The 23396-nt window shown below is 48.1% G+C and overlaps 2 protein-coding genes across 50 annotated transcripts in view; one reads left to right on the forward strand and one right to left on the reverse strand.

Annotated features, from left to right (window-relative positions):
* Positions 1 to 18933, forward strand: part of WNK1 (WNK lysine deficient protein kinase 1) — a 138680-nt gene extending 119747 nt beyond the window's left edge. For 21 of the 38 annotated variants that reach the window (XM_055395266.2, XM_055395271.2, XM_055395267.2 and 18 more), the window contains 9 exons: positions 290 to 350; positions 5376 to 5458; positions 6686 to 7335; positions 8147 to 8346; positions 9673 to 9867; positions 10684 to 10776; positions 13228 to 13269; positions 15619 to 15806; positions 16232 to 18933. In XM_055395266.2, the coding sequence (XP_055251241.1) occupies positions 290 to 350; positions 5376 to 5458; positions 6686 to 7335; positions 8147 to 8346; positions 9673 to 9867; positions 10684 to 10776; positions 13228 to 13269; positions 15619 to 15806; positions 16232 to 16549 (1830 nt within the window). In that variant the 3' untranslated portion in view covers positions 16550 to 18933. The remainder of the gene's footprint in view (positions 1 to 289; positions 351 to 5375; positions 5459 to 6685; positions 7336 to 8146; positions 8347 to 9672; positions 9868 to 10683; positions 10777 to 13227; positions 13270 to 15618; positions 15807 to 16231) is intronic. The other 17 variants (XM_055395273.2, XM_055395283.2, XM_088837437.1 and 14 more) reach the window with 2 other exon arrangements.
* Positions 18651 to 23396, reverse strand: part of RAD52 (RAD52 DNA repair protein) — a 28236-nt gene continuing 23490 nt past the window's right edge. For 11 of the 12 annotated variants that reach the window (XM_055395295.2, XM_055395286.2, XM_055395296.2 and 8 more), the window contains 5 exons: positions 22182 to 22378; positions 21891 to 22036; positions 21058 to 21147; positions 20513 to 20728; positions 18651 to 20088 (listed from right to left, as the gene is read on the reverse strand). In XM_055395295.2, coding sequence (XP_055251270.1) covers positions 20027 to 20088; positions 20513 to 20728; positions 21058 to 21147; positions 21891 to 22036; positions 22182 to 22378 — 711 coding nt within the window. In that variant the 3' untranslated portion in view covers positions 18651 to 20026. Of the gene's footprint in view, positions 20089 to 20512; positions 20729 to 21057; positions 21148 to 21890; positions 22037 to 22181; positions 22379 to 23396 lie in introns of those variants that run through there. The other variant, XM_055395299.2, reaches the window with a different exon arrangement.

Raw genomic sequence — 23396 nt, forward strand, 5'->3', positions numbered from 1 at the left:
ACTCAAACTCATGTCCGTAGAGTCGGTGATGCCATCCAGCCATCTCATTCTCTGTCGTCCCCTTCTCCTCCCACCCCCAACCTTTCTCAGCATCAGAGTCTTTTCCATTGAGTCAACTCGTCGCATGAGGTGGCCAAAGTATTGCAGTTTCAGCTTTAGCCTTAGACAAAAGTGTTTCTTCACATATCCTGTCTTTCTGCCCTTTCTAACCAGCGGAAAGGCAGCAGGGAAAAGACCATCTTACTAAGTCTCTGACGCTAAAGCCGTCGTGTCTGTGTGTGTCTTGCAGCCCGTGTCCGTGGTGGCTACAACAGCAGTTGTGGAGACAGGAGCCCAACTTCCAAAGGCTGGTGAGAGCACCCTTCTTCCTTTCTGTTCCCACGCCAGACCTTCCTGTAGTTGATGGTGGGAGGTACACGTTCTTGAGAGTTTGCAGGTGTACTTGAGGCTGTCAGAGGACATTCTTATGTATTTTCTGATTGACAGGAACTGATACTTAACATCTAGAGCAGTAGTTCAGTAGGGTCGTGAGGTTTTTAACTTCTTTTTGAGCAGTGGTTTGCCAGGGGGTAATGATAGTTTCTTAGCATAAGACTCTCTGTTTTTAGCTAGGCCAGATCCTTGCTAAAACATAACAAGGAAATTCAAGCATATTTATAAAAGTTAATTTATTCGCAGCCTCTTGGCTTTTGAGATGTATAGAAATATAGAAGCTTGAACAACATGGATGGTGAAAATGCACATGTAAGAGTTCAGATTCTCAGTTTTAAACATTATTTTTATCTATTTCTGAATTGTTGAGAATTGGTGTCTCCGTAAAATAATCTTTTTAAAAAGGCACATTTCCAAAACAATTTAATTCTGTAAAAATTATCCATACCAACAGCTTAAATGTTTTATTAGAACTTTTATCATGATGTTAGTTATAAGTTCTTATCAGCTATTGTTGCTGTAAAGTTTTGTTGTAAATCTTTCTTTATCATCAGTCCCACCAAACATGGGAAATTTAACACTTTTTTTGGTTGCCTTTTCCCAGATAACCATCCTCCTCATCACCTGCCATAAGTGTAATTCCCCGTATAACTATTAGTAAGATTGCCTGAATGCTCTTACTACTTCCTGTCTTCCTTAAAAGTGCTAAGTTTCACTTAAGACCTTTCTAAATTATTTTCAATACAGTCACACTATGAATTGGCTCTTATTTTAAAAAGAAGCGTCTTGAAAATCGGTGGAATAGATTAGAAAGTCTAGAAATGGACAAACTAAAATGGAATGTAGAATATGGAAAAGGTGGCCTTTCAAATGAATGGGATGAGATGGGGTATTTTAGTAAGTGGTTTGGACAACTGGACCGCCATCTGGAAAAAAGTAAAGATGTATCTCTAGCCTGCTGCTGCTGCTGCTAAGTCACTTCAGTCGTGTCCAACTCTGTGTGACCCCATAGACGGAAGCCCACCAGGCTTCCCCGTCCCTGGGATTCTCCAGGCAAGAACACTGGAGTGGGTTGCCATTTCCTTCTCCAATGTGTGAAAGTAAAAAGTGAAAGTGAAGTCGCTCAGTCGTGTCCGACCCTTAGCGACCCCATGGACTACAGCCTACCAGGCTCCTCCATCCATGGGATTTTCTAGGCAATAGTACTGGAGTGGCTTGCCGTTGCCTTCTCCGATCACTAGCCTAGGCCAAAATAAATTCAAAGTGGAACAGAGATGGAGAATGCTGCCATAAAGCAGGACTGTAAGAAAACAAAAGGGATCTTTTTTTTTTCCCCAACTATCTAGAGCAGAGTTGACAAACTTGTTCTGTAAGAGGCCAGAGAGGAAATATTTCAGGTGTTGCTGGCCATACAGTCTCTGTCACAACTACTCAAATATCTAATCTATTGTACCCCCAAAGAAGTAATAGATAATAAATGAATGAGCTGTGTTCCAATAAAATTTATTTATGAAAACAATCTGTAGGCTAAGATTTGGTTCACAGATCATAGTTTGTTACTCCCTGATACAGAGAAAGATGTTGTTATTATGTTTAATACTCAACCCAGAAGCATTAATAGATTTTCAATTTCTGCATGGGGGAGAAGTACTGTTATGTCCAAAGATAAAGGTAAATGAAAACCTGGGAAATGTGTGTGTTGTATATGCCTGTCACAAAAAGGACTTAGTTTTGCCAGTATAAAGAATTTCTGTAAATTTGGCATAAACCAAAATTTTAAAAAAGATAACGGGGGAAAAAAAACAAACATAGACGTGAAAATATTTAACTTCCTTCATGAAACAGAACAGTAGAATAAAACTACAAGTCGTCATATTTTTCCACTGTCTTTGGTAAACTCAGAAGTTAATAGCCACTGGTAACTTGGTATTCTATCATTTTGCCCTTTGATATTGTTCATGGGGTTCTCAAGGCAAGTATACTGAAGTGGTTTGCCATTCCCTTCTCCAGTGGACCACGTTCGGCTGTGGTCCATGTGATCAGATCAACTAGTTTCCTGTGATTATGATTTCAAGGTGTCTGCCCTCTGATGCTCCCTCACAGTGCCTACCGTCTTATTTGGATTTCTCTTACCTTGGTGGTGGAAAATCTCTTCACAGCCGCTCCAGCAAAGTGCAGCCACTGTACCTTACCTTGGGTGAGGGATATCTCCTCAAGGCCTTATTGCCAAATTCAGGCTTAATTTGAAGAAAGTAGGGAAAACCACTAGACCATTCAGGTATGACCTAAATCAAATCCCTTATGATTATACAATGGAAGTGAGGAATAGATTTAAGGGACTAGATCTGATAGATAGAGTGCCTGATGAACTCTGGACGGAGGTTCGTGACATTGTACAGGAGACAGGGACCAAGACCATCCCCATGGAAAAGAAATGCAAAAAAGCAAAATGGCTGTCTGAGGAGGCCTTACAAATAGCTGTGAAAAGAAGAGAAGCAAAAAGCAAAGGAGAAAAGGAAAGATACAAGCATCTGAATGCAGAGTTCCAAAGAATAGCAAGGAGAGATAAGAAAGCCTTCCTCAGTGATCAATGCAAAGAAATAGAGGAAAACAACAGAAAAGGAAAAACAAGAGATCTCTTCAAGAAAATTAGAGATTCCAAGGGAACATTTCAGGCAAAGATGGGCTCAATAAAGGACAGAAATGGTAGGGACCTAACAGAAGCAGAAGATACTAAGAAGAGGTGGCAAGAATACACAGAAAAACTGTACAAAAAAGATCTTCACGAGCAAGATAGTCACGATAATGTGATCACTGACCTAGAGCCAGACATCTTGGAATGTGAAGTCAAGTGGGCCTTAGAAAGCATCACTACGAACAAAGCTAGTGGTGGTGATGGAATTCCAGTTGAGCTATTTCAAATCTTGAAAGATGATGCTGTGAAAGTGCTGCACTCAATATGCCAGCAAATTTGGAAAAGTCAGCAGTGGCCACAGGACTGGAAAAGGTCAGTCTTCATTCCAATCCCAAAGAAAGGCAATGCCAAAGAATGCTCAAACTACCGCACAGTTGCACTCATCTCACACGCTAGTAAAGTCATGCTCAAAATTCTCCAAGCCAGGCTTCAGCAATACGTGAACCGTGAACTTCCAGATGTTCAAGCAGGTTTTAGAAAAGGCAGAGGCACCAGAGATCAAATTGCCAACATCCGCTGGATCATGGAGAAAGCAAGAGAGTTCCAGAAAAACATCTATTTCTGCTTCATTGACTATGCCAAAGCCTTTGACTGTGTGGATCACAATAAACTGTGGAAAATTCTTAAAGAGATGGGAATCCCAGACTACCTGACCTGCCTCTTGAGAAACCTGTATGCAGGTCAGGAAGCAACAGTCAGAACTGTACATGGAACAACAGACTGGTTCCAAATAGGAAAAGGAGTACGTCAAGGCTGTATATTGTCACCTTGCTTATTTAACTTATATGCAGAGTACATCATGAGGAACGCTGGGCTGGAAGAAGCACAGGCTGGAATCAGGATTGCTGGGAGAAATATCAATAATCTCAGATATGTAGATGACACAACCCTTATGGCAGAAAGTGAAGAGGAACTAAAAACCCTCTTGATGAAAGTGAAAGAGGAGAGTGAAAAGGTTGGCTTGAAGCTCAACATTCGGAAAATAAAGATCATGGCATCTGGTCCCATCACTTCATGGGAAATAGATGGAAAAGCATTGGAAACAGTGTCAGACTTTATTTTTTTGGGCTCCAAAATCACTGCAGATGCTGATTGCAGCCATGAAATTTAAAAGACGCTTACTCCTTGGAAGGAAAGTTATGACCAACCTTGATAATATATTAAAAAGCAGAGACATTACTTTGCCAACAAAGGTCCGTCTAGTCAAGGCTATGGTTTTTCCCGTGGTCATGTATGGATGTGAGAGTTGGACTGTGAAGAAAGCTGATCGCCGAAGAATTGATGCTTTTGAACTGTGGTGCTGGAGAAGACTCTTGAGAGTCCCTTGGACTGCAAGGAGATCCAACCAGTGCATTCTAAGGGAGATCGATCCTGGGTGTTCATTGTTCATTGGAAGGACTGATGCTAAAGCTGAAACTGCAATACTTTGGCCACCTCATGCGACGCGTTGACTCACTGGAAAAGACTCTGATGCTGGGAAAGGTTGGGGGTGGGAGGAGAAGGGGACGACCAAGAATGAGATGGCTGGATGGCTTCACCGACACTGTGGACATGAGTTTGAGTGAACTCCGGGAGTTGGTGATGGATAGGGAGGCCTGGCGTGCTGTGATTCATGGGGTTGCAGAGTGTCGAACACGACTGAGCGACTGAACTGAACTGAACTTGGTATAGATATAGCCTTTTTGGAGATCAGTTTGTCTGTCGAAGTTTTAAATGGCAGTGACTCAGTACTCCCATTCTTAATTTATTCCACGGATTTTTAATACAAGAATATATGTATTAGATCAGTTCCTGCAATAAAAGTCTGCTGTAGCTAGTTCCCATTTAAAATGGGTCTTTAGTGTCCTCAACAGAATCTCATGGTTTGCTTCATTTATTTACATCTTTGAGTTATAGGACAGAGCTATAGAGTCCCTGCCCGTCAGCCTTAGTATCTCTTCTTGTGTGAGTTAAGCCGGGAAGCCACGTTGCTGCTGTATGGCTCTTATTCCTCCACGTGGAGCACTGTCCTGTGTGTGGTGTACAGGGGAGGCAGAGGGTTTCACAGCAGTGCAGTCTTTACACAGAAGGCAAGCAGTCACTGTTTCCCTTTGTTGGGCGCAGTGAGAGGGGACAGACATAAGGAAGTGTTCCTCTCCTTTAACGAGTTTCTTCTTGGAATGCGCAGTTTCTATTTACTATGTTTCTGGCTAGGGAAAGGAAGCTGCTAAAAAGATGCTGACATTCATGCTTTTCCTCCTGCGTGTAGTTGTTTCAGTCTCTCAAGTCACAGAAGCTCCTGTCCTTGCACCCACCTCCACAGCTGGTGTTCTGAAGATGGGGCGATTTCAGGTGAGACTCTCGCTTTTAAGGGGTAGTGTGTGTGTAACGAAGGAAGGGTCCCTGATCCGGGGGTGGTGGTGTACATATGATGAAAAAGGGATTTCCGATTCCGGGGCAGGAGTGTGTGTGTAAGAGACTTAAGCATGTCTCTCTGGGGACCTAATTGCCATCAATGATACGTCTTTTTTATTGGGAGCACTTTAGAGCTGTTTATCATTTTCCTCTCTTAAAATAATACATGCTCATTAAGGAAAATGAAGAATGCTTAGAGTGGTAGAGAAACAGCAGACAGTTGTACTCCCTGCCCATCCCCCTATTTTCCTTTTGCTCTGTGCATGTGTGAACCTGACGTTGATCCTGCTTCCTTTCTGATGGCTCTCTGTAGCTTTTCCCATTTAGGCGTAGGGTTATCTAGCCATTCTCCTATTGTCAGTCATTAGGCTGTTTCTAATTTTTTAATAAGTAACAGTAAACATCTTTGTATAAAAAGTTTTCAGGTTTAGGATAACTTTCTTAAGTTTGATTTCCATAGTGGAAATACTGAGTCAGCATCAAATGACACCTTGTAATTATATTTTCCCAGTTGGGAAAGAAGTGAATATTTTCTGGGTTAGTGATAGGGAACAGTGCAGGCTTTAAAAATCTTTTTCTGTTTTCTTAGCTACTTTCTAAATATTCTCAGGATAGCACTTGAAGCTGGGGGTATTGGGTTGTGTTCTTCTCATTTGTAAAGTATTCTCAGAGTTTGTTGTGGCTTCCCTGAGTTTGTATTTCTAATACATTATGGAACTAGCACAGGAATCTGGATCCTGTCTTTAGCACTAGCTAGTTGTGCTATTTCTTGAAGCTTAGCTGTCATTTAACGTTTATTGGATTTAATCTTTGTAGTTTCTCTTGTTCACAAGCAATCGTCGATATTCTGTGACCAGTTGTTATTTATATTTTAACAAGATGTGATCTGAGTCCTGTGCACAACAGGAGATAATGGAAGTAGCAAATGTGCTTGGCTTAGCCAGCTGCTCAGAATCTGCATCTGATTGTACATCTCAGTGCAGACATGTCATGCTCTACAGTGCAGTTCCTTCTGTTTTCACAGTCTGAGGTGGAGAGCCTGTGTAAACAAATAATCAGCTTACTCAGACTGGGACGTAAAGTGATTCACTTTTTTTTTATCATCTATTGTAAAAATGGAGTGTTCGGGAGTTTTTTAATCTCACTTTGGTCTATTTATGTCAGGTTTCAGTTGCAATGGATGATCCCCAGAAAGAGGGTAAAAGTAAGTCAGAGGACATCAAGTCTGTCCACTTCAAATCCAGCACGTCAGAGTCCTCAGTGCTGTCAAGCAGTAGCCCCGAAAGCACTGTGGTGAAAGCAGAGCCCAACGGGCTGGCCATCCGGGGCGCCTCTACAGACATGCCGGACAGCGCCCGCCAGCCACCTGCCTCAGAAGCTGGGCAGCCTAGCAAGGTTGGCCGTTTTCAGGTGACCACCACAGCAAGCAGAGTGGGTCGCTTCTCTGTGTCCAGAACCGAAGACAAGATGGCTGAGGTGAAGGGAGAGGAGCCAGTGGTCTCTCCTCCTTTCATGGACTCGGAACATGACGTTCCTCCCACCGTGACACCAAAGAAAGAGAAACCCGAACTGTCTGAGCCTTCGCATCTGAACGGGCCATCTTCCGACCTGGAGGCTGCCTTCCTCAGCCGGGACGTGGATGCCGGCTCAGGGAGCCCACACTCCCCTCCACAGCTGAGCTCCAAGAGCCTTCCTGCCCAGAGCCTCAGTCAGAGCCTCAGCAATTCCTTCAACTCCTCTTACATGAGCAGTGACAATGAGTCAGACATTGAAGATGAGGACTTAAAGTTAGAGCTTCGCCGACTACGGGAAAAGTGAGTGTGTTTCTCCCATGAGGGTGGCGGCAGAGCTGTGTGAGGACCCAGTTCCTGGTGTTGGAGAGGTGACGCAGGAGCGGGGCCTCTGGATGTAATTCTCGGAAGGACTCAGAGCATCCCTAGTTACAGAACTTTCTCAGCACCTGTGCATCACTGCTGCTGCGTGGTTTTTAACAATGGCTCTTTAGCGTTACTAACCTAATTTTAACCATTTCCTAGCGTACTGAATGAATCTGGTAATGACACTGGGGTGGAGAACACTTTAGCAGGTTTTCTTGGTCACAGCTAACAAACTGGATTTGAGTTGCCAATTCAGTATCCTGTATAGAGCCTCAAAGTCAGGAAATCCTTCTGGAACATATCAGCCATTTGTGGTTGGCTAGGACAGAGGAGCCTGGTGGGCTACAGTCCATGGGGTCGCTACTAGTCGGACAAGACTGAGCGACTTCACTTTTACTTTTCACTTTCACACATTGGAGAAGGAAATGGCAACCCACTCCGGTGTTCTTGCCTGGAGAATCCCAGGGATGGCAGAGCCTGGTGGGCTGCCGTCTGTGGGGTCGCGCAGAGTCGGACACGACTGAAGCGACTTAGCGGCAGCAGGAGCTTTTTGGAATTTGGCTTGGGTGGTGGAGGCCAGCAAGAAGGACTGACAAACTAGAATCTCAGACTAGTAGAAATTAGATTAAGTGCATTTGAGGGATAGATTCATTAGTAAGTAAACATGTGGGTGAAGGTGAAATCATGTTAATTTTTATTGAACAGAGGCGGTTATACTATTTTTGAATTGTTTGGTTATCTTTTGTAGACATCTTAAAGAGATTCAGGACCTGCAGAGTCGCCAGAAGCACGAAATTGAGTCTTTATACACCAAATTGGGCAAGGTTCCTCCTGCTGTCATCATTCCCCCAGCAGCCCCTCTTGCAGGGAGAAGGAGGCGACCCACCAAAAGCAAAGGGAGCAAGTCCAGTCGCAGCAGCTCTTTGGGGAATAAAAGCCCTGGACCAGGTCAGCCGTGGCCATCGTGTCTTTTGTTTCTGTCTCCATCTGTGTATAGAATCGGTTGAAAATTGGCTACTTCAGTTGAATTAATTGTGAAGGAGTTTGACTTTCCCATAGTCTCACTTCCTTGCCTTCTACTCCCCATGTTTAGAGAACCTCTTTTTGAGTCTGGAAGACAGGGTAGTACTGTGGGCTTTTCCTGTGTTGTCCATATTTGCTGTCTGGTGGTTTCCTTCATGTGTAGTTGTTCTTGACTCATAGAACTCACATGTCACCAAACTCCTAGGCAGCTGGAAGAAAACACACTGTTCTGTATTTAGTAAAGTCCGGGTCAGTTCTCTCTTTTTAATGAGTAGAGTGGTCATAATCACAATTGGGATGAATGTAAATTTCATATAGGTGTTTGGGTATGTCATGTGATAATGTCCTTGATTAAAGTTTTGTTTTATTTAGCTATATTGGAATAAAGAACATGCTAGTATTTATAGTCAAAAAATAGTTAAATCATAATCTCTTGAATTGTGGTTTGCCTATTTTTATTATTATGTAGAGTTTTTACCCTTCGGTGAAGCTGTGGTAATGTTAGGTAACTAGTTGTAAGTAAGAGCAACTGGAGCACACTTTCACTTCGCACTTGCTCTTCAGTTCTCATGTTTAACTGTGTTGGACAGCACTTGCAGGCTTAACAGCTTCCCATCCTCTGCAAGTTTTCAGGGCCCCAAACCGTTTCTCTGGGATGTTAGAGCCAATTCATTATGAGATGTGAGATCATAAGTCACAGCAGCTAATTTAGATTCTGATCCCAATTTCAGCCTTCTTTTGGAGTGCACTTCTGTTCCACTAGTTAAAAGGAATAGCCAGGTGTCCACTTCAGGACACCTGGCTAATGAGTGAAAGCCACCTATCAAAAATGACTCTAAATATGCATTACTCTATAATCCCTGTATCATTTTTTGACACCTCTTTGTACTTGATTTGACACATGTACCGGAGAGACTGTCTCTGGACCAGTCTCAGCTGTAAGAGGGTAAAGGGCAGGGCTGAGGTTGCACAGTGGAGTTCTCATGTCTCTTGCCTGCGCTGTCATCTTACCCAACTTGGACTCCTGAGTCCCCTGGGTTATCTGCAGCTCAGCAGCTTCAGGGATGGGGCCCTGCAGCCCTGTTGCCTCTCCTCCATCTCTTACTCCCCATCCCATCCAGAGGCCTTTGCCCTTTGGTCTATAGCTTTTGACCCATTATCACTCCCTCAGTGGGACAAACAGTGGACAGGACTTGTCCAGTGCAGGGGGGAAGCGGTGTACCTCCCTCACACCACTGTATCTTCTGACAGGTACACTGTCTGGTCAGAGTGCAGCTTCAGTCTTGCACCCTCAGCAGACCCTCCCCACTCCTGGCAGCGTCCCGGAGACAGGGCCCAACCAGCTGTTACAGCCTGTGAAGCCATCTCCTTCCAGTGACAACCTGTACTCGGCCTTCACCAGTGACGGTGCCATTTCAGTACCAAGCCTTTCTGCTCCAGGTCAAGGTGAGAGCCACCAGCAGCCATCATCCTCTGAGAGCCTTGAAATGGAGACACAGCCACATGCAGGACAGAAGCCTGGGGCAGGCGGGTGGCTTGGGGGAACAGCTGACCTGGATCCTGCTGCCCACATGGTTCTTTGGGCTGTCGGGGGGTGAGTGGCAACTCGCTTGGGTGGGATCACTGCTCCCTTCTGGAAGTAGGTCTTCTTCAAGGGATTACAGCAGGAAGTGCCCCTGTGACGCCTCAGTGCAGTGCAGGACTCCTTTGGGATTTGGAACTTATGATTTAATACTGGACTGGGGTTTCCTGCAACCAGATTCTTAGGTATTTTTTCTGAAAGTTAATGCATTTGTTCAGCCAATGTAGACTTTAATAATTTCTAAGTGTGAGAGAGACATACTAAAGTGAATAGTCCTAAAATTCAAGTTGCTACCTTTAATCTACTTCCCAAGTATAGGTCATTTAATAAACAGAGGTTTAATAAAATGATCACTCAGAACATTCCTGTAGAGGAAAGACCTTTTAGAAACATTAGACAAAACTTAAAAGGTGTTGGGCATCTGGATGGAAAAGAATGAAGGGGATCTAGATGGCAAATGGAGGCGCTTTTGCCGCAGCTCTGCGGAGGTTAGAGATTAGCCTGTCTCTGAGCATGCCGGCGGGTGGCGCAGTCTGGGCGGGTGGCGTGCAGGCCTGTCCTGCAAGCTCGTCCCTGTGTGTGCCGTCCTAGCACATCTGGCTCTCAGCTCGGGTTCTAACGTCTCGTAGCTGTGTTCTGTCTCTTCTCTCCCTGTTCTCCCCGTTCTTCCCTTCTCACAGGCTGTGCCAAGTTTAACTGTGCGTCCGAGCAGGTGACGTTCAAAGCTGGCGGCAGGAGGACGCGATTTCTGAGTACGCCCTGCTTGGCTCTTTGTGTGTAACACCTTTACTCCTTCCTTGTCCTTGTGTCTGCCGCTGGGTCTGTTGTTTCACGCAGTCCATTTTCATTTGTGTCTGTGCATCATCTCCGCAGTGGCTTGGCTGAACTAGTGTCGCCCTCAGAAGTTTGGGCCTCTGTTGATTACGATAAAAGATGGAGATCTGATCAGAGGTTTCTGTAAACTTCAGAATGAATTTTCTCGTAGAACTGCCTCTTCCTCAGCCTGTGCCAGAGGGCAGCATGGTGTCCAGGGCAAGAGACTGCTGGGTCACTCAGCATAGTGATGTCTGCGTGCCCAGCCGTGCATAGTGCCACTCCTTGCTCTGGCATTAGAAGTCACAGCAAGCTTCCTGACCACCAGTGCAGGGAAAACTGAAACCCTGTTTTTGTATTATTTTTCAGAATAGATTGAAAGTTGTTTTGTTTTTTTTGTAATCTCAGTTATGCGTAACCATCTATCAATTGTAAAGATGCTGGAATCTCTTCACTGAATGCTTTCACCACCACTGCCCTCTGATTTCAAACAGGGTTTCAGTGTAGTTCATCTTAACAATTATGCTCATTAAGACCAAGGGCCAGCACCTGCAAGCCAAGATAGGCTTTTTAACAAAACCGCTGGGACTTCTCAGCTTGCTTCCCCAAAACAAGGCACCTGCCTCTCCAGCCCACCTCCCCACGTGTGGAGCGTGGGTGGTCCTGCACAGACCCGGTGAGATGGGCACAAGACAGGAGCCCAGGGAAGCACATGTCATTTCTCTCTGATTAGCCTGGTAGTTGATAAACGTATGTTGAAATGAGAATTTTTAAAATAAAACTGAGGTTTAAGTAGAAAACCTTTGTTGGAGCTGAAAAGATCTTCTCTGTTAAGGCCTCAGACTTCTGACATGGCTGTTGACATACTTTTTTAGTGCATGTGCTCGGCCTGTCGTCATCTCTTTGAGTGTGGTTCAGAGGTCCTTGGGCCTCACGCAACATAGTCCAGGGCTGTGTAGCCCAGAGGGAGGTGGAAGGCCTGCCCTGCTTAGTAGGACAATGGCTTTCCTGGCAAGGTTGAGTGGGTGAGTGAAAGTCACTCAGTCGTGTCCAACCGTTTGTGACGCCATGGACTATACAGTCCATGGAACTCTCCAGCCAGAATACTGGAGTGGGTAGCCTTTCCCTTCAGAGGATCTTCCCGAACCAGGGATGGAACCCAGGTCTCCCACATTGCAGACGGATTCTTTACCAGCTAAGCCACAAGGGAAGCCCAAGAATACTGGAGTGGGCAGCCTGTCCCTTCTCCAGGGGATCTTCTGGACCCAGGAATCAAACCGGGGTCTCCTGCATTGCAAGCAGATTCGTTACCAACTGAGCTATCACGGCCTGGCAAGGCTAGGCTGAACCAAGAATATTAGCTCCTCGGCACTTAAGTCAGCACTTTAAGTCCTGTGTCCAGTTAGATGACTGAAGAGACAGTAAGAGCAGGGACAAGTGTTTGGAGCTGTCAGTCCGGTGTTATGTGTCCTGTAATGTCTCAGAGGGAAGGAGGAAGACCAGAGCATTTTTGTGAGGGAAGTATCGTGTGACAGGCACCTCTTCTGTTAGCTCAGAACATTCTCATCGTACTCGGAAAGGTAGGTGGTGTTACAGTGTTGTTCAGATGAATGAGAGGCCCTGCCTCCGTTGAAGGCACGTCAGTGTCCATCTTGTAAGCCTTTCTGTGAGCAGATTGCAAGATGCAGATTTAAAGCAAATAAACCCAGTGGTTTCGAACTGCTGAGCCCTGGTTCAGTCCCTGTTGGGGAACTAAAGGCCCACAAGCAGCACGGTGTGGCCAAAAAGAAAAAAAAATGGTGAAAGAGCTAATTATGGACAGAGAGGTCGGGCTCTCGGGTGTTGGGGTCTTTAGTCTGGGGTGCTTCACTCTGTGCTCAAAATAGATAATGGTTTGGAAGCACGGCTTGGCTTCATGCTTTATTTTTGTTTGAAAGTTGCTTGTTTTTCACATACTTTTTTAAAGATTTTTCTAGGGGGGCGGGGTTAGTATGTGTGTCTAGGGTTTGGAAATAGTGTGTTAGCCAGTTTAAATGAAAACTGTAACAATGGTACCATCTGTCAGCCTCCTGTGGTAGAATTGCTAATGCATTTAATGCAGTGCGTCTTAACAGCCCAGCAGGAGAAGCAGGAAGGGGCCAGGGTGTGGAGAGACTGCCTGGGTACTTGAGGTTCCAGCAGTGAGGCCAGAGCCCCAGGAGCCTGGAGAAGGGCTCGCTCCTCCAGACAGAGAGTGGGGTGGGGCCTTGGGCCGGGAGGGGGTCCCCCGCACAGCCTGGCGCCTGTGCCAGTCCCTGTCCTCTGCCCGCCTGCTCCCTCCTGCTGGGCCCTGGTGTGCTGTTTGGAGAGTCTAATTATTTTATACTTCTGTTTCCTTATCTTTAACACACTGCTCTCTCTTTGTGCTTCAGGGAAGATGGTGAAAAAAGTCTGCCCTTGCAACCAGCTCTGTAGTAATTATCCTTTCTTTCTGTTACTTCTGGTCCCTGACTGTGAGGCCTGTCACCCTGAGCTCTTTGCACCCTGCAGCCTCTCGGCTCCCGGACCCCTGCACCCTTTTCTGGTGTCTTCAGCATGCTCCGTGGTTGCCACTGGCTCTCCTTCCAGATTCCAAGTCCCCTCATGGTCCATGCTCTCGGTGACAGCCTGCACCCGGCTCTGTGACAGCTGTGGGTGGGGCGCCCGCGGGTGTGGGTGGGGCGAGTGGGGCTGCCTCGCGCCCCCTGAGGAGTTAGCCAGCTATGTAGACAATAGCAGCCGCCGCCGCGGGGCTCTTCCAGAAAACGGTGCTTGGGAGGCGGGCAGTAAGTGTGGCTCATAGTGGGCTCTTGTTACTAGGAGGGGGCAGGGGTGGGGGGCAGACTACGGCAGGAGAACATTTTTGGTGGGAAAGCACGCACTGCTTTTAGAATTTTTGAGCAGAACTGAGAAGGGTTTAAAAGACAGTGAATGTCCTCTGAAGGCTGGCTGTGTCTCGGAAACGCCTGCTCTGCCGGTTTCATCACCGTTTTCCTGCTGCCACGGACCACATGCACCCCCATTCTCCTGGGTTTAGTAGCCAAGCCAGTTTTTCCCAGAGTTAATTTCTGCTTGGAAAGGGGGGTGGGGGGGATGTGTGTCATCGTCACATGGGAAGTTGGTTTTCAGAAGTCAGAATGAAAAGGTTGCCTGTGTGGCTGACGCTCCCCCAGTGTCCACCTTACGCCCAGTGTCGAGGCGCCTTGGCACCCAGCTGAGCCCAGCCTGTGACCAGCCGCGCTCCCCTCCATGAGCTGCTGACAGCTCTGCTCACTTGTGATGCTTCCTGTCGTCCTCATCGTCTCACTTGCCACCAAGCTCAAGCCGCTGTGGTCACACACACGGGGGGCGGGGGGTGAGATGGTCCTCATGCATGCGCTGTGACACCCATCCCCACCCCCGTCCCCGCCTGCGCTGTCTCCCTCCTGCTGTCCCGGAAGCCTGTGTCCTGTGCGTCCCACTTTTCCTCCTGGGTTCTGCTCTGTAGGGAACTCAGCCCCTGCCCCCTGTCCCCCGTGTTGCCTGGGTGCTGAGAAGCACGGGACCTCTGCGCTGGGCAGCCTCACCTCACAGCAGCTGTTCCTCCCGCACTCGGGCTTGGGTGCCCAGCCCAGGCGGGTCAGCCACTCCCGTCGTGGGGTCTGGGGGGTGGGGGTGCCGAGTCGCTTCTGGCACTGCTGGACTGTGACAGCGGGCAGTGTCTGCGTTTAGACATTCAGCCCTGGCCTTGACTAGGGATCTGAAGTCCTTTGGCTCATGCCTTACAATGGCCGCTTACGGTTATTGCGCAGCACATGCGAGATCTGGTAAGAAAGTGGGTGTGCGGGGAATACACACGACCCTGACTCTTCTTTCCCTCTTCCCTCAAACCTGCCTCTCGAATAATCGCCAGTGTGCCCTCCAGCAGAGCCAAAATCAGGCAGGACACAAGACTCCTTTCTTCTTCATCAAACCATAGAGACCCTTCATCACAGCCCCAGAGCCTCCTGCTCCCCCGCACCCGCTGCCTCCCTGGGTGCACAGAGAGTGCCTGCTCTTTGGGGAGGGGCAGGGTGGGGAGAAGCCAGACGCGCGGTGTAGCCGGGGTCATCCTCGGGGAAGCCGCATCTTCCTGGAGCCGACAGGCTCCGGGGGCAGCACAGAGAACCTTCACGTCCTCGCGCTGCTTCCCTCACAGGGAACTGGGAGAGGTTGAGTCTTCACTCTCCCAGGTTGATGTTTGCGCTCATGTTTATGGGCCCAGGTGAAGAAGCTTTCTGAACAGAGCATGCGTTCTCTCGTCTCCCTCTCTGTGGAAGAACGGCTGAGCGCGTCCCAGACCCCATCCCCCCGCGGCTTGGGAGCCCAGCTCTCCTCGGGCCTGTGCTCGCAGTGCTTCGGCTCCCACGGGGACCCTGCCAGTGCTCGGGCGGCCCTCATCTCTTGCCCTGTCCTGCAGCGTTCAGAGCATCCAGACTTGGTGGCTACAGCACACAGCTCTCCTCAGCAGGCGCTGGGCACAGAGGCCCACAGCAAGTGTCTGCACTCCAAACACCGCGGGGACGGGCAGAGCGAGGCCCCAGCCCTCATCCCTCCCCGGCAGCTCCTGAGGAGAGCCTCCCCTTGGCCCTGCTACGCTGCGGTGTTTGGCTCCTGAGACCCTGAAACCTCCCTTCTGCATGGCTCCCTGGTTCATCCCCCATCCTGGGCTTGCCGTTCATCATCGTGGGAGGTTTCTCCTCTCCCTGAAGTCACCACCGAAGTTCCTTCTAACGGGCATGCCTTGTTGCTTCTTCTGACCTCAGGGACCAGCAGCACCAATGCCGTCGGGGGAGCCGTGAGCAGCCAGGCCACCCCGGCTCCGCCTCCTGCCGTGACGTCCAGCAGGAAGGGCACGTTCACGGATGACCTGCACAAGCTGGTGGACAACTGGGCCCGGGACGCCATGAGTCTCTCAGGCAGGCGGGGAAGCAAAGGACACGTGAGCTATGAGGTCAGCGCAACCCTCGTGCTTCCTCCTGCCTGTCTGAGTGTCGCTAGGCACGCGGGACCCTGCCATGACCACCTCCAGGGACTCCTCTGAGTTCTAGCACTTCCAGGAAAAAAGAAATCAGCCAGGTCCCTTCTTAGTTTCTTTCCTTGGATTCCTTACTCTGAACCGAGTCAGCCCAGTTTTTGTTCCCTTTTCCTTAACACTCTGAATGGCATGTGCTCGCGCCACTCACGCGAGGCATGCGACACCACCGCCTTCCAGTCACAACAGGTATGTGATGAGTGTCAGGAGCCAGTGGTGGTGACGGAAGGCTATCTGGGAGTTGTTCCCCCAACCCTGTCAGGTCAGAGCAGCCCAGTCCTAGAACTCTCCCTCGCCCTGTGCCTGTCCCACCTGCACGGCTTCACCGCCTGTTCTTTCCCCAGGGCCCTGGCATGGCAAGGAAGTTCTCCGCACCCGGTCAGCTGTGCGTCTCCATGACCTCAAACCTGGGCGGCTCTGCCCCCGGCTCTGCAGCGTCAGCTACCTCTCTAGGGCACTTCCCCAAGTCCATGTGCCCCCCTCAGCAGTACGGTTTCCCTGCCCCCCCGTTTGGCACGCAGTGGAGCGGGACAGGTGGCCCAGCACCCCAGCCGCTTAGCCAGTTCCAGCCTGTGGGAACAGCCTCCTTACAGAATTTCAACATCAGCAACTTGCAGAAATCCATCAGCAACCCCCCAGGTTCCAACCTGCGGACCACATAGACCCGAGGCGTCCCTGGGGCAGGTTTGGGGGCAGGAGATGGAATGTGGGGGGTCGGGGGGTGTAGCCTGTATGCTAACTACTAGTGCTGCATTTAACTGGTCATTTCTTGCCAGAAAGGAATGTTTTAATCCCGCTTAGAGCCCTTGGAGTGGATTCTCTCCCCTGCCCTCACCATCGCCTGGAGTGGGAGGAGGAGAGAGGGCAGCTGTCTTGTGTGTGCTTTGTCATCGCCCAGACCCAGCAGCGAGTGCTTGGGAAGTTGGGTTGGTCAGAAGGCTCCTAGAGAGCTCTGGAAAAGCAGAGCCGTCTGCATTTTCAGGTGGTAGGGCTCTTCATTTTGGTAGCCGCCCCAACCCCTTACTTACTCCCTCAAGAATATAAACCACAAGACAAAAAATTTAAACTATTGGGCTCTCTCCTACCCTGTCGCCCCCACTGTTTTTCTCTCTCCTGTCTCCCCCTACCCCTCACCCCAATCGAACCAATCTTTAGAACCCAGTGAAGACACCAGGGGAGGGATGGAGGTTTCAGCCCTTTCTTACAATAGGTCATTAGTGCTTTAAGCAAATAAATGATACTCGCAGCTTTGACTGCAGCATTAGCAATTAGGAAAAAAATTAAGTTCCCTGCGGACATGTAACTTTGCCATCAGTTTTGATGTGGAAACACTGTGATGTATAAATGTTGTTGGACAACAGTAGTTTAAGAGTAAAATATGAAAGGCTTAAAAAGGCTAGCTCTGTCCTTTACTTACTGAGATTTCACTTTTCTCCTTTGTATTTCCATTGTATTAGATAAATAAATGTGAATGTAAAATTGTGTAAATCACTCTACTTGAATACTTCCGTCCTCCCAGTATCGCTTGCTGGATGCTTAGTGCCTTGGACTTCTATCGCTTCTGCCGTTGCATCAACTTCTCGTCAGACCCTGGTCAGCGAGGGCATGTGGAAGGAGAACGTGGGTCTGTGTGACCCAGCAGTGGACTATGTTGTAAGGAAACTGGAAGGGTATTTTTTTCAAGTCATTTAACAATTCTGTAAGATGAGCAGGGCGAGAAGCTAAGTTGACATCAGTAGTTAAAGCAGAAAACTGTTTCAGGACAAGTGAGGAGGGATGCTGTCACCAAACTGGGCAGTTACCAGACTGAGCGTGGTGTGTGATAGGTGCTGAGACTAGAGGCTGGAGAACAGACATGTTTTGAAGACGTGGTGCTTGGCCAGCGGCTGCCCTGAGCCTTACTTACCTGAGCTGGGCTTGAACACAGAAGATTGAGAAGAAATGGCTGAAGAGAAAGGAAGAGGGGTGGGGGCTAGTTTTTAAGTTGGTAAATGTGATAGTGAAACGTCTCAGATGGAGAAAGTTGCTCTAAGAAAAATTGTTTGGCTTGCTTTCTTCTTGGTGCAGATGTACCATGTATTTCTCAATGTGGGGTCCTGCAGTTTGTGGCAAGTGGCCCCACATCTGAAATAAGCACTGTAGGAGCAGCTGCTTGTTCCTCCTCACTTCTGTATAATGTCCAGAGGGTTGCAGGGTCATAATCTCCTGGCTACCTTTGTTTCTAGAAGACAATGGATAGTCTCATATAAAGAGAGACTCCCCTCAAGTAATAACTGCAACCAGCCAGTATTATTTAGTGCTATGCCTAGTTGTGATGGGCAGTTCTCTTTATTTTCAGAAACTTCAGGAAATACTCTCCCATTGCCTATTTTGAGGATCTCTGTTCTCCCAGATGGGGCAAGAAGCCAGGACTCTTAATCTTGGGGTGCTTCTCTTGACTCTGAGCCATCTCCATGGCCCATCCCAGGAATCTCCCATGACAGGAAGAGCCTGGCTGTCCTGTCCTTCGTTGGCCATTTTCTTTATTAAGTTAGCCAAGGCCCCAAAGATGCAAACAAAAGCTGAGGTTTTAGGAAGGTAAGAGATGAGAAGGGCAGGTGCTCCAAGCTTTGCTTTGAAACTTTACTTTTTCTCTGCCTGTAATCCTCGGGAAATGGTAAGAGTAAGGACAGAACAAGAAGTGCCGAGGAAATGGGAAACGGACACATGGACAGCGGAGACAGGACTTTGTACCAAAGGAGGGAGCCAGATGCAGCACGACTGTCTTGTCACTTTGGTTTAATGATTTTGAGGTCTCTTCACTCACATGGAAAGTAAGAACTGGTTTTATTTACTGTTGATTTTTTTCCCCTCCTGTGGATGAAAAAACTGAAGCCTAGAGGAATGAACCAGTGCTACTGAACTGTTTAAATTATTTTCGTGTTAATAGTACACTTTGAGTATCTTTTTCCACATTAAAAACATCTTTCTGAATTATAAATGTTTTTTCCTTACATTATTTAACAATGTACACTGTTTTAAAAAAAATAAACTGAATTCAAACGTTGGGGATTCTTGGCAGCCGTCACTTCTGTGTTTGGCACTGTGGGTTGCACTTCCTGCTTGTGGACATGTGATGAAGCCATTTGAATAAACCAAAGTTGGTTTTGTTGAGCTGTGGGGATTCATTTTCAGCAGGTGCCTTTTCATGATCGCATTAGCTCTGATATGATTTGTGTGGAATTTATAACTGGATTCCTATCTCCAGAAACTTTTTCAGACAGCGATTCTGACCTTAACTAAGATGCTGCAGACAAAGAAGATAGTGGTAACGATACCAAAACCAGAAAAAAAAATCTCTGCAGCTCAGGTGAGGGGTCAGGGGTGGTGGGGTGGCCGAGGCCTCCTGCCATGGGGCTCCTTGTCTTGGGCACCACGTCACAGAAGGGCCTGGGCTCCAGCTGCCTCTGGACTGGATATGAGGCCCCTTTGCATCTGAAATGGGTAAATGTAAACATCTGCTTACATCCAATTTTTGGTTTTCGGATACATATGAACACTGTTCACAAGACACTGTAGTTGAAGTGTGCACTAGCATTGAATCTTAAAAAAAAAAAAAAAAATCTTTAAAATGCTCGACACGGGGTGGCCAAAAACCTTCCGTTTGTTTTTAAAAAAACAACGTGAAGTGCAATAAGAACAGACATGCCTTTTATATTGTTACAGAGTAGGATTTAATTTTGCTTTCTTAAAAATGCCTTTTCTTGATCTTAGGAGAAAAGGGAAGTAGTTTCGTGAGCCAATGAACCACAGTGATGAAGACTCAATCTTGCGTGGCAGTGCTAGAAAACAGGGGCCCCGCAGCAAGAGGTCAGCGGTCACTCAGGGACGCACCACAGGCCGAGGTGATTTCTGTCTTCATTAACATAATAGCTTAGGAATAAAGAAAGAGTGAGGAGCCCAAGAAAAGGCACTGAGTCTCTGCAGAGCTTCCCAAATGCCCGACTTGATGTAAGCAGGTGCTAAGTCCTCCAGCAGAGTTCAGGATGAAGCAGGTAGAGCCCTGGAAGCAGAGCACACTCCTCAGGCAGGACCAGTCATTTCATGACCAAAATGAAGTCCCATCAGCCACAGAGTTCAGGAGGTGACCTGAGCCTTGGTTAAGGTGGATCCAGTTTCCTTTTCTTCATGTCCTGATTCTTCCTAGAGGAATCACAGTCCCCTGTGGAAGAGGAAACTGTTCAAACATAGCTGCGGTGACTTTTAAAATCAGGAGTAAACTAAGAACTGATACAATCCAGAAGTCATTAGCGAACAGTCCTACTTTACTTTAAACCACAAAAGCCCAAGAATGAAAATTGTTATATGAGGACAGATCCCTCCATTAACACGAGACCAAGTTGCAGGAGAAATCCTGACGGGTCTGTGTTTAACCACAGCTGTTAAATACAGCTGAATAGTTACCCTCAGGTCAGGGCCCCAGGGGGACTTCTGGCTCTTAAACTAGTTGTCCACGTTCTTACACTGCTGCCCCTCTGCCAGGAGTCCACCAGACTTCTTAAAATGTAATGTCATTCTGCTTTGAAGACTCGGAATCGCACACACCCAGGTTCCCTGTGATGTTTGCTCCTAGAACACTCGGCTACCTGTGGTGTGCTGGTTAAGGCTGGAAGTTTGGAGGTGCCAGGGTCCATATTGTGCCTGTGGATTCTGGTGGCAAAGGCTTTGTGGGATCCTGTTCTGGGCCTCCACGTGGTTCTTCAGGACCGAGATGGCAGGGGTCTGCGGTGGTTCTGGTTTCGACAAGGGCTTGAGCATGCTGTCTTCTGCATCCATAGCCATGTCCCACATGTCAAGACTGTCTGCAAGGATATCAGTCATGGGAAAATGTAACACAAACAAGAGAAAAGAGCAGGTGATGAGAAGGTTCTGTATCGTGAGGGCCCCGTGACTGCATCTGAATTTCTCTCCCCTCATCCTGGGAATACACCAGGCCTCTCCAAGGTGCAGCAGAGGAGCTGCACATGCCCTAGCAGTCAACCCAGCATTGGGCCACTCGCATCCCCTTGGTACAGAACCAACAGAAGTGAAGATCCCTGTGCCTCTTTTGAGATGTGTGACAACCAGTGACTCACAGGCACCTGACGTGTCTACTGACTAGGCCTTAGGTCGCGCCTCTAGCTCCACTTACCTGGGAGCAGGTCTCTCTGGGTGAGTGGCTCTGAAGGTGAGCAGGTCCTGGGGAGGCTGGGCTTGGCAGGAGGCACCGGTGGTGGCTGCGCTGCAGAGAGAGGGGGTAGGCTGACCGCCTGTCATCATCGGGGGGCTGGGCAGCCTCAGCAGTGCGTGCAGAGCTGCCCAGTTATACCCTGCACAGCCAGCATCAAGCTCGGGGCCCTGCATCCCAGTCTCACCTACTCATCTGTATAAACTAGGGCTGAAAACACCATATTCTCATCAAACTAGAGAAAAAACTGAAAAGTCTGGGTTGGAGGCTAGAGACCCAGAATAATTCTTACTAAGAACAGCCCCAGCACAATCCATTGTGGGCTTTTCCCTTCATTAATTTCAGCTGGCCGATGCTGAGGGGAGTTTTAAAGAACTAAACAGAAACCAAGTCCTCAGAATCTTAGTAATTTTTAAGGAGAAGCTGGGAAAAATCCGTTTTGTTTCTAGTCTCTGGAAGACTTCAAAACAATATGTATCTACTGCTCCCAGTGACTCTGGACTCTGAAATAAACGCGAGTTCATGGAGAAAGAACTGCCAGAAGCCCCATCATCTGCACACTCAACTTTCTGCCTTACAGTCAAAGAGCTCATGTCCGTGTGGCCAGAGTAACAGGCCCGAAGAAGCTCCCGCATCAGAGAGTTCCAGCTCTGGTGACGTCAGGGGCTGTCTGTTTTCTTCACCCACGGGGAAACGCGGGGCAGGACCCAGCGCTAGGAAGCCCTGACCCCAGGTATGCCAAGCCCTGATCTGGACCGAACCTGCCGCTCCAGGCAGAGGTGCCCCCAGCCTCTCACCCTGGTCCTTCCTTCCAGCGGACAGGGCAGAGGTTGCGGCCTGCTGCTGTCTCTCCATCTGTTCCCGGAATTGCTGCTGAAGCTGCTTCTGCCGGAGCTTCCGCTGGAGCGTGGCTTCGCTCTCCGCGGTGCTGGGGGCCAGGCTTCTGCAGCAGCAGACCAGTGGGGTGTTGGGGGGGTTCTGAGTTACCTGATCAACAGTACACAGTTCCCAAGGGGGCTCATGGCCCCCACGTGCTGCTCAGAAGGCACAAATGAAGGGAGGAGCAGAGTGAGGGCAGGCGGCCATACCGGGAGCTGCTCTCCTTGTCCCCCTGCGTCACAACGTGGGGGCCAGCTGAGTGGCTCAGTCTGCAAGGTGAGGTCACCGCCTGGGCTTTAGGGGGTTCCAGGGTTGCATTCTGCTGGCAGCTGCTGTATCTGGCTTGTTCAACAGATGGTTCAAAATCTTGTCTCTTTGCGTTAGTTAAATCCACTTCAAGAGGCGGCTAATAAGGAAAGAGAATAATTTCCTTCAGTTGCTCTTGCCCCTTCCTTGAGCGCATTCCACAGTTCTCTGCCCTCATTCCTTCAAGGTCCTGAGAAGCGGAGACAAAGGATTCACAAATGCAAGTAACTTCAACTCTATGTGGAGTAAAACAGCTCCATTTTCTACCTGTGCCATTCTGTGTTAATGGAGTTTTCATACGAAGGAATCACACTTCAGTTTTTATTTAGGGCAAAATGCTCTGTAAAATCTAACTTCAATCTATCCTTGGCAACTGGGCCTGACACACTTTGCTATGGAAATGACTGTGCATCATCAGTCACACTACAGAAACCCAGAGCCTGCGCTCCACAAGCGAAGCCTCACTCAGTAATGTGAGGCTCACAGAACAACAGGGTATCAGGTTGATACTACATTTGGGTAAAGATAACCTGAAAATGAAAATGACACTGTGAAATTTCTTATCTACATTGGGAAGTCAGTCAGTCATAAAGAAGTGAGCTTCTGCAGGGAGTTAGTTCCCTGGTGACCTAGTGGCTACGACTCCAGGCTTTCACGCCAAAGGCCCAGGTTCAATCCCTGGTGAGGGAACTGAGCCCCCACACGCCACACAGTGCTGCCAAAAAAAAACAAACCTTAGGGGAAATGAGCTTATGCTAGCAAACTTGAGGATGGTATGCTCAGTGAAACAGGCCAGGAACAAAGAGATGACTCCACTGACAAGAGGCACCGAGGGTAGTGAGCAGCAGACAAGGCAGATGGTAGAGCCAGGGCTCTGTGGAGAGGAAACTGGGGTCACTGTACAGTGGGTAGAATTTGTTTTGTAACAGTAGTTATAGACACACATGGTAGTGGTGAGTACCCCATGTTAGGAATGTATTTTGTACAACTGAATTGCACCCTTAAAATGTCTGAGAAGGTAAATTTTATGTATATTTTACCACCACAAAAAAACAAAATGAGCACTGAAAAAAATTTTAAGACTGACAAAGCTAAATGCTGCTGAATATACAGAATAA

Source organism: Moschus berezovskii, chromosome 6 (assembly GCF_049115385.1).
Source record: "Moschus berezovskii isolate FMDL1 chromosome 6, NW_MosBer_1.0, whole genome shotgun sequence".
Taxonomy (NCBI): Eukaryota; Metazoa; Chordata; class Mammalia; order Artiodactyla; family Moschidae; genus Moschus; species Moschus berezovskii.